The sequence below is a fragment of the Cebidichthys violaceus genome, unplaced genomic scaffold (genome assembly GCF_023349555.1).
Source record: "Cebidichthys violaceus isolate CVI_PGR_0920_01 unplaced genomic scaffold, fCebVio1.0.p SCAF_1, whole genome shotgun sequence".
Lineage (NCBI taxonomy): Eukaryota > Metazoa > Chordata > Actinopteri > Perciformes > Stichaeidae > Cebidichthys > Cebidichthys violaceus.
The window spans coordinates 17,058,268-17,068,908 of record NW_027176262.1 but is presented as its reverse complement, the minus strand read 5'-3'; the positions used below and the strand labels follow the sequence as shown (position 1 = coordinate 17,068,908).

At 40.6% G+C, this 10,641-nt stretch overlaps 1 protein-coding gene across 2 annotated transcripts in view; it reads right to left on the bottom strand.

The window, feature by feature from the left end:
* Nucleotides 1-463: 463 nt before the first annotated feature.
* The window catches only part of LOC137874054 (vascular endothelial zinc finger 1-like), a 29,563-nt gene continuing 19,385 nt past the window's right edge, over nucleotides 464-10,641 (bottom strand). Inside the window, exons 2-7 of one of the 2 annotated variants that reach the window (XM_068712681.1) lie at nucleotides 9,292-10,046; nucleotides 7,687-7,756; nucleotides 7,300-7,468; nucleotides 6,093-6,134; nucleotides 5,382-5,447; nucleotides 464-5,192 (exon numbers count right to left, since the gene is read on the bottom strand). In XM_068712681.1, the coding sequence (XP_068568782.1) occupies nucleotides 4,825-5,192; nucleotides 5,382-5,447; nucleotides 6,093-6,134; nucleotides 7,300-7,468; nucleotides 7,687-7,756; nucleotides 9,292-10,046 (1,470 nt within the window). In that variant the 3' untranslated portion in view covers nucleotides 464-4,824. The remainder of the gene's footprint in view (nucleotides 5,193-5,381; nucleotides 5,448-6,092; nucleotides 6,135-7,299; nucleotides 7,469-7,686; nucleotides 7,757-9,291; nucleotides 10,047-10,641) is intronic. The other variant, XM_068712690.1, reaches the window with a different exon arrangement.

The window sequence follows — 10,641 nt, the reverse complement described above, 5'->3', positions numbered from 1 at the left end:
CTGTCCCTTTAAGAAAATAAGCTTTCTGTGTGACTTGCTTACTGTGCTTATTTTATTCATTAAACTTTGTTACCCTACATGGCCAAAACTATCTGATCAGGCCCAGCTCTGTCGGTAATCCACTTCCTGCCACAGGTGTTGGATGGGGTTGAGGTTGGGCTCCGAGCAGGACAATCAAGTTCTTCCACACCAAACTGGAAAAAATAATTTCTTCATGGAACGGGTGTTGTGCAAAGGCATGTTGAAACAGTAAAAGCTATCTTAGGGACCTAAGCCAAACCAGAAAAAAATATCTCCAGGCCAAACAGACAAGTATGTGGAAAATTAGGTCCACACACACAATACCGAATAGTGTCAGTAAACTAGATTCCTTTATTCCTTTACATTGTACAGCATCAAATCTTTGCTCATTCAGATGTCGGTTAACCACTGAATGTCAAACAAAGACACTTCACACAGCACATCACATTTTCCAAGTTTAATAGTTAAAGAATGAAAAAAACACCAAAATGTTTTTGTCGTCACATACAGACCATGGTTTGGCACAAAATCCCCCACAATCCACTCCAATAAGCAAAGTCACAGAGGCACTTTCATCATGATCAGGCCAACTGTGAACCAGTGAGCCGGTGAAGACACTGAGGAGTCTGGAGATAAAAAAACATCCAGAAAGACCGGGGACTTCAGCAACCATCTCAGCCTCCCAGAAACCTTGACTAAAGCCAGGAAAAGCAACTAAAAGCAGAAAGGAGTACAGCTCTCCTGATCTAGGGAGTGTGTTGAGTGCAGGGGAGTCGGTCCAGAGATTCAGCTGATGGAGAGGATTGACTTTCCTCTGAGACTCAGCATGGATAGTCCAAAATCATGCTTTATTGTTTTCTTTTATTTAGACAAACCCAAATAAAAGGCACATAAAACATTGCACGTATCTTTACATAATTATTCTCAATGGACATACATTTAAAAAAAATGTAGGAATGTTTTACCTCTCTGCTAATCAGAAAGCCTAGCCTTCGTATATACAAAAATTACCATTGTTAATGTTCTAATACAAAAAGATTTATAAAAGGTTATTTTGTCTTGCATGTGTCTGTCATAACTAACATGTCCTCTGAACTAAATGGTTTGTACAAAGATATACATTCATTTGCCTTCACATCTGCCAAATTCATCATACAAACTTCACAGAAAAATTAAAATTAAAAGAATCTTCCAAATCATTATTTGGCCAAATAATGTTTTTCACATTAGGTTGGAGTCAAATTAAAAACTAAATAGTTAAATGTCATTGATACATCTACAAATAAAAAGTTGTTCCTGAAGTAGCAGAGCTTCACTCCTCAGGTTGAAAAGAGAATGAACTCATCACAACATAGTCTGGCCCTCTGAACTATTCCATCACGCAGCACATCTAGAGGAGGAAGCGCCAACGTGTGGAAAAGTCTTCCAAAATATTTCAGGCACACTTGTTTACGGCAACTGGAGAAGGACAAATGACATCACACACTTCCTAATTTTTTTTAGTGTTTTGTTTTCATAAAAAGTCACTAGCCTTCTAATAATGGTTGTTGAACTCAAGCCTACACTGGACAAGCTCAGTCATCCACACGGAACATTGAAACATATAAAATAAAAAGTACAGATGGTAAATTAATCAAATTCCAAGATCATAATGCCATTACACATGAGAACATTTCCCTTGGTGGACTGTGTTGGCATGCACACAATGAAACTAAGGGCAGCCAAACATCTGGGCAGCCAAAGTGCAGATGTGGCCAGGTGAACTGTAATCATTGAGTCATTCCATCAAAGTGAAATGCCGCTCTAAGTACCACTCTTCTGTAGTGTGCACACCCTACAGTCTGCTGCCAGTGCTTCAAAGCCCCGTGACTACAAACAGGCTTCACATCTACAAACTAATGCACTTGTGTTCAAGACTCACTCCACCAGGGAACCTTGGGACATAATGGGATATTGCCAACATTGTGCCACTAAACTGTTTTCCAAAAGCTAATAAAAATACAAACAAGAGCCATGCCGCTGCACTGGGTGACATATTCCTTCAATGAGAACAGAGCACTGCTGATCCTCAAAGAACCCTGGGGCTTCAGGTCTAGTCTCTGAGGAGGCGCACCATGTGAAATCAACTGCACTCAGTGTTCATGTCGATGAAGATGGTATGGCTCCTCAATGCGTTTTCAATTGTTTTTGGATAACAATAGAATTATATGGTATTGGAGGCATAAGACGTGTCAAACCGTAGCTACACAGATATTAGTTAGTAGGATCAACTGTAGCTTTTTGGCCTTTTTATGGGATTTGTTGACAACTTAAAGCAACACAAGCCTCATCCGTTAGTCTAATGGTTTCTCTCTCCTCGGATGGACGGCGACATCAGTGGTGATATGGTTCTTGCATTGCTAGCCTATGGTAAGTAGAGATGCTCCCTCTACCACAGGTAAAAGGCAATATAATAGTGTTTCATATTTACAAAGAAATGACCTGTGTGTGAAAAGCTGAACATGGTTTAAAAGACTATTCTCAGTAACCTTCCTGAGTTTGTGTGACAGTGACGGGGATCCTATACCTGCTAAAGTAAACATACCAGAGGTCAACTGTGGAGTGGACTCTAACGAGCCACTGGGACCTCTAGAGTTAAAATGTCTTCAGAAAGCAACATTTCTGATTATTTGACCTTTAATACTGCCATTTTAAGGGACATGCTTTCAGTACGAGATGTTTCCTCTTAGCTGTACCTTCAACTGGCATGATATAAATACATACAAACATTCTCAAACAGATGTGACCAATAGACTTGTGTAGAGTATCCAGCAGTGTCGGATGACTGCAAGTTTAAAACACAGACATGGGGGGGTAAACAGAGGCTAAACTCACTCTCTCTCCAAATGGAAGCTTTGTATTTTGCATTAAATTTTAAAATACATAAACTATCAAATACTGATAAGTCTACTAAAATAACAGAAAAAAAACTAACAAAATATGCCTTAAGAGGAAGCATTTAAGAATATGGCAATACACTTTAATTCAAGGAGCTGTTTACCAAAGCCTAAAGGTCGAGTAAGGCCTCACATTTCACCCAGATTTGAAGTCAGATGCCCAGTTGAAGAAATCGTTAAGTGGCCACTTTAAAGAGGCTCGTCCTTCAGCAGCTAAATGGAGATGAAAGAACGGTGGAACAGGACTCTCTCCAAAGCATATTATGTGTGGCCAACACTGCTGCAACGAGCTGGCTGTGTGTGGGGGTGGGGGGGCAAGAGATAAAAAAAACAAAAACACGGGCGACAATGCAGCAGCTGGTATTGTAATAACTGCCTAATAATTTTACACTAGAAGTGGAAGCAAATACTCTTTTGGTCAGAAAGTATAATGAAACCTGTTCCTGTGTACTACTAGTAATGCCAACAATTTAACATTAATATACACATTATCACATATTAAAAATAGGAGAATTATTATTGCAATGATATAATGGGTATTGTTGGCTTCTGATGAAAAATGAGTCAGGCAGACAGGGGGAAGACAGCCCCACCCGAGGCTCCAATTTCATTACTCTGGGTTTCCAAAAGAGAATTTAAGTGTCCTATGATGGTCCAAATGCTGTTTAAAGGTTTCCCTCTTATCTTTCAAAATATAACATCTAGGGGAAAGCACAATACTTAAAAAATCTTTGGCATAAAATATTATGTACACGGAATATCTGCACAAAATGATGTTTATCTGAGCCTGGGCGCTTTCAACTATATTTCATGGTCTTTATCAGCCGGTGGAGATTGGAGGCCACTCACATGTGTGAACAGACACAGTGGTATTAATTCTCCTCTCCCCCATAGGATCTCCTGCTATCACACAACTGGAGTTCCATTCTTGGATCACGCATTGACAGCTCTAGACCTGATGAACACTGAAATGTAGTTGATAACAGAAAAAAATGAATGAAGTTATGATATTTTTTGTCTGTTCATATTTGAGAATGACATGGCCCTCAGAAACCCAACTAGTAAGAATGAGAAAGACTTGACCGACAACAAACTACGGCAGTGAGTAACACCGTGGCCTAGGGCTGAGCGATACGATATATACTGTGAGGCGACAATAACTTGATATTTGTCAGAAATGTTGCCGTTTACCGTTTACACTGAGGTATCTCTCCATTTTGGTATACTAGGCCAATGTGGGCAATGTCGCATATCTATGAGCAGGACTGCTTTATGGTAATATTTTGATTTACAGAAGTTTTGCATCAATGTGATGAAGTACCTTGATTTGTCAAGAAATTAATTCACTGGGTTAGCCAAGAACAGAAAGTCCCATCTGGTATCAATAAAACCTTTCTCTATTACATTTCTAGAAATGTCCTATATTACAATATCTAAAATAAAATAAGACCAAACTCGTACTATGATAGACAGGTGTATCCATGTTGCCCATCCCTAAAAATGACCATTCATCTGACAGACTCTAAAACATATCTCACTTTACTATGTTGTATGTTGGCTAATACTCTGCAATGAACGACTGTAAGCACTCAAAACTATTATTTTTCTATCATGATTATGGATATTTGAAATATTTTTTCTCCTATAAATACAAACAAAATAAAAAATTGACAAATTATGCAGTAATCACTCCTGCAAGTAACAATCATTGGTTACTATCTATGTGGTTGAATTACATTAGTTATTACCTTTTCAAGTTTAACACACTATCAACCCATCAAAAGGGCAGTTTTACTAAGATTTGACAGGCTCATCCATTATTAGGCAGTTAAAACATTATCGGCTCTTACATAGGCTATGAGAAGCTCTACCAAGGAGGGGAGGAAGGCAGGACTTGGGATAGAAAAGGCATGCTCTCCATGGACCTCATGGCAATGTTGAGTGGCCCGGTGATATTCATGGACATGGGAGTGGTGATGGCCACAGGGTGGGCGATATTCATGTGTGCCGTTGTGGGGATGTTGACGGAGGCCAGGTTCACAGGGCCAGTGATGGTGACGGGGTGCTGCAGGTGGACCTGTGACGTGATGTTGACCGTACTGGTGCCGATGTTCATCTGAGCAGCGATGGTGACAGGATTGCCGGCAATGCCGCCGCGATTCAGGGCCGAGGTTATTGCTGCCGCGTGGGTGACCGGCGTCGTAGTGGCCGAGTTGTTGTGCACAGTGTTGCCATCTGTTTTAAAAAAAAGACAGATAAGGGTAGAGTCAGGGCTGGTCAACCTTGTGAAAATATACTACCCCTCCAAAACAGGGAAAGTCAACAGCCCTCTCAGCTCCTTGGCTGTTAAGCTGGGTCACTGAAAATGTCAATACACCATTAATGCATTATGTCAACTCTGGTAATATTGTTGAAGAAACCTACCTTTGTGAGAGTTGTCAATTAGGACTTGGAAGGAGTTATTTAAAATCTCTCCTACCGTCAACTCACCTGAGGGGTAAATTCAAAAAGCAGGATCAATAGACTAACCAGCTAACTGTCCATTAGTTTGAATTCAGAACTTTCATTTGAAACAGTAACACATTATGAAGGACAACTTAAGCTCCGTGTATGCCTAAGGCTGGATGCACACTATACTGCAGGACTGCCAATTTGACCATCCCAGCTGAGTACATCACAGGGTCATCATCCACTTGACTCACCTATGCTGTAAGGTGGCTAGCTCGCAGCTGGGTCAGTTATGACCTTATCTCTACTGGGATCATTTTTGTTATAATTTTTGTTATTATTAATAATTTCTGTTATTATTGTTCGATTTGAAGAGTAGGTAAATAAAAAGCCGTTCAATCTGGTCAAAGTCAGGACAGAATGGACATCTGAGTAGTGCAAGATGACCTCTAATGGTCAGGTAGTGTTTATGGTCCAGTGTGTGGTTCATTTAAATGATCTACTGATCCTGCTTCATGAAATTTAACCTTATATTAGCAGAACTAAGAACCTTAATTACAACAGTCCTCAGAAAATAAATGCTTCTGTACTTGTGTGACATGGTGCGTGAAGAAAAACTGGCCACTTGTGTTTTGCAGAGGTTAGAATTCGGTACTTTGGGGTTTCTGCTACTAGCTACTGGATTACCTTTTCGTGGCCCTGTGTGGTTCCACTGCCAGTCACTTATGCCTATTCAGAAATACAGACACATATAGTTACAAGAGCACAGGGCAGCAGTGCCATCATCTGGGAGTCAGCTTCAACAGTTGGCACGGTTAACTTGTGTGTATGTGGCGTGGGAAAGGGGTGTTAAATACTTAACATTTTACCATGGGATATACACATACACACACACACACACACACACACACACACACACACACACACACACACACACACACACACACACACACACCATTAATTAGTTTATCCTAGCTTATTCTTGACATCTAATACATCTTCTCTTTTAAGTGGTAGGCCACCTTCATTAAGTTGGGGGATAAAAAAATTGGTTACAATGGTAGCAGCAGAGACAGACATGTTGCCCTTAGTATGGGTCAAGCTCCAAAATTGCTGAATCATACAATTCTTGTAATGCAGCTGAATAACGCCTTTAACACCACACCTTTCAGATTCCACACCCCGACGCTTGACATTACACTTGTTTTATGTACAATAGCTAAATGTACTTGTCTTACTTGCAATGGAAAATGTAGGCATGTTAATAGATTTTAAAAAATCAATGGACAATTTGATAAAAAAAAAGCAAAAATTTGAAATGTTAAACATGACTTTGTTACTATGATCTATGCTGAGTATTTGCAAAAACACAATTCAAATGAGTAGGAAATAACTGACTGTATTTTTATTTAAATATTTGCTTTGATTAAACATGTTTTGGGGCATTAGTAGTTTAAGTATTATAAGCTGCTTAGAGCTTGAATTTCTTATTTATATTGCTGTGAGAAAATCTCCCTCAAACAACTGGATTATAAAATGAAATTGAACACATCATGATTAGCTAATGAACCTTTGCCCAATGCTCATTTTTACTGTTTAGAAGTTGAATGCACCGTAATGTAAGTGAATGGAAAATGCACACATTAGCTCTTAGCACTGTAATAGGCAGGACTCCTATGGAGAGACACTGTGATTACTCTAAGCAGAATATTGACAGAAAACCCCCAATCAGTATCATGACAAATAATGTATCCAATATGTCAATGGTTTGTGAAGTCTCCATATGTGTGGCTTCGGCTGTTATCACAGTTTTGCCAGTGATTAAGTGTTAAACTGAAAAGGTGGAGTAAGTAGTGAGGAGCTTTACGAGAAGTAAAAGAACACTCTTGTCTACCTTTATTGTTACATGGGTTGCTGAAGCTGGCCTGGCCATGCGTCTTGAGGTGACTTGTGATGTAGGCAGCGCTTAGCATTTTGCCACAGATGTTGCAGGTCACTTTGCCTTCATGCCTGATCATGTGGGAGCGCAGACGGTCTTTGGTAGCGAAGGCGGAGGTACAGGCCTGGGACAGAAACCAGTGAATATTGTTTTTTTTCCTCTTAGCACATGAGGAACCTGACCATGTGACTAGAATACTTTCATCAACAGCAAAAAGTAAAACATGTATTGATGCGTTCCGATACAGACAAAAGCAGATACAGGAAAAGACTAGAGTGAAATATCAAAATGTACGTATAGGTGAACATTTTTGCAGAGAGGACACTGAGTGAAGACTCTTACCGTTACTTGGCACTTAAATGGCCTCTCTGAGGAATGGACATGCTTGACATGACAGCTTAGGTGATCCGGTCTGCAGGGTGAGATGAAGACAAGGAAGAAAATGGAAATCCTTTGGCTTTACTAGTGGCATCATTTCATTGACATAAGAGATTAGGGCAGTCACAATATAGACACATGTCATTCATGATGTTGACCACATCAGATTAGTTTGACAGATGTGACACAATCAGCAGTTCATCTAATATTTCACCACTCAGAATACAGAAGGTAGCAGCAGACTGTCTTAGGTCAACTACCTTGACTAATCTTTTGAATACTTTGTTTTGCTTCGTTTGACGGGAAGGGATGTTAATAATTAAAGACTGCACACTTAATGCACTTATATTGACAGTTCTCACCAAACTGATATAAATCAGCATTTCATCGTTAAAAATGGCTCAAAACGCCATCTACTATTTTAAATTAACCCTAATCTTCAAGGCCAATTCTGAGACCGAGTCGACTGCCTGGGACTAATCCACGTCAAGAAATAAAAGAATGTTGTCACCCTCTAATCAGACCCCCTTAGACCTCACCTGGGGATGTTACACTTGTAACAAAAACAATTTTGAGTAGTTCAACAGTTAAAAGGTATATAAAATATAAAAAAATAAGCTGAGAAAGACTTGAAGGAGCGGCTTGTCATTTAAAAGGAGAATAGCGTTGGTCCTCCTTAAAAGTCAGCCTACCATAAGAAAGCCTGAGTCGGAGGTTTGGTTAACTTCAGGGCTAACCCTCTGTAGACACTGCTACGTTCACAGCTAGAGCGTCACTGCTGACTCATCTTGCTCTCTCCTTCTCCCTCTCTCCTTGCTAACTCACCCCAAAAGGTGAAATGGTGACTGTTCTGCACATATACTGCAGCTGATGGTAAATAGGGACGGTATCACTAGGATTTTATCCATAATACTACTCTTATTGATACGGTTCTTCGTCGATTCTCTTATCGATACTCTTATCGGTACTGTTCTTTATCGATATTCATTATCGGTACTGTTCTTCATCGATACTCCTGCTGGCTCAGCCCCGACACAGAGAGCTCAGGTCGAGGCTGCAGCGTGATAATGCTTCACACCAAAGCGCTATAAAGTACCGATAACAGAACCAATAACATAGCAGATTATCAATACGCATCCCTTTCATAATTTAGCACCTGTTTGATGCCGGGTAGCCATCCCTATTCACAATGAAGCATTTTTAGTGACTCACTATTGGTTAGAAAAACAATTATCAATTAAAATTCCACACAAACTATCAGTATATTCTTTCAATAGCAAGATAGATAATCAAACAACACCATTTTACAGGCAACTGTAATTTCAGACCAGACTTCCAGACTTTATTTTAAAACCTTTTGGTTCGGCTGAAAAGAAGCTGATCAAAAACTGATCCTTTCTTTGTCCACCTCAACCCGATAGCTGCTCCCTTTACGACAGCCACTACACTGCACGCATTTAGGACACAGAGTCAAAATAAGTGAAAACAACATTACACTGATTTGCTACACTCCTCTTTTTCCATTAGCAAAGATCAGAGGTCAAGTTAAAATAAATGATGTCCACATACCTGGAGAAGCCCTTCCCACAGACAGAGCAGATGTAAGGCTTGTGAACTCCACCATCATGGGAGCGGACATGGTATGTCATGCGATCCTTCCTCTTAAACCTCTGCTGGCAGATGGGACACTCAAACGGCTTCTCATCAGAGTGAGACAGCTTGTGGCGGTTGAGGTGGTAAACATCTCTGAAGGCCTTACCACACATGTCGCAACCGTGATTCTTTTTCACTGGTTTGGGGGGTTTCTTAGGGATGCTCTGCTGCTGTTGGTGTTGCATTGGGGTCATGATGCTGGTGCCTGTGGATGTGGACGTGGTAGCTGTAGTTAGGATACCAGCTATAGTAGTAATGTATGAAGGGTTTCCACTGTTCTCACGTGGTACAGTGGATATGAGCGGCACCATGGTGGGGGCTGTTTGTGTCTTCTTAGGCCGCGAAACCATCTTAATCCCAGTGTGGCAAGACTCGTGCCGCCGGAGGTGGTAGCTGTCCCGGAAAGCCTTGTTGCAGTAGCCACAGATGAAGGGTGTCTTTGATTTAGGCTCCTTTTTGACCACAGCAACTAGAGGCCCCCCACCACCTCCTCCCCCAGTCCCACTAGCCACATTGTCTTTAAGAAGTTCTGCAGCACTGACGGGGGGTTTCTGGTCCAAGGGAATGGGCAGCACCGGTTTCTGATCAGGTGGTTCCGTTCCAGAACTGAGCAAGGGCAAGAGGCTGTTCCCGGCTACTTGGTGCTGGTGATGCAGAGCCTCATTGGCCTGCTGTAATGAGAAAGATGGAGCCATGTAAAGTGATGTTAATACACATCCTCAAACCACATTTAAAGTAAAGGACTAATACAGCGGGAAGGGGGGGGAGTGTTTCTGCTTCAAAAGAGTAAAATATTGGCTATCAGGAGAGCAAATAAAGTACATGGAAGTCTCTTGGTTTCAACATACTCCTCTATCCACAAGGGCTACCAACATTTAGTCAATCCGTCGATTAATAGGTCATTTTGGTCTAGGTTGACCAAGATCTCTTTAGTCCATTACTTGTTCTTTAGGCTCTTTTCATGTTGTATTGGAATGCTGATCGGGGAGGTGAAAAGTAAATCGCGGCACTCAACATTATCAGCTGTTAATTAGTAAAAAATGTGCGATTGACAAATTGGCATTAATGCTTTCTAAAATAAAATGAGCTCCACCTTTACCAACTGCAACATTAAAATGATTGCCATATTAGTACATCAGTGATATAGGGCTACCATCAATATATTATTGGATATGGGCATCTACATAGTGAGTATACTTTTAGGAAAAAATTGTGATGCCAATCATTTTGTAGTTCTACTTAGGCTACATTTTGCATGCAGAACTT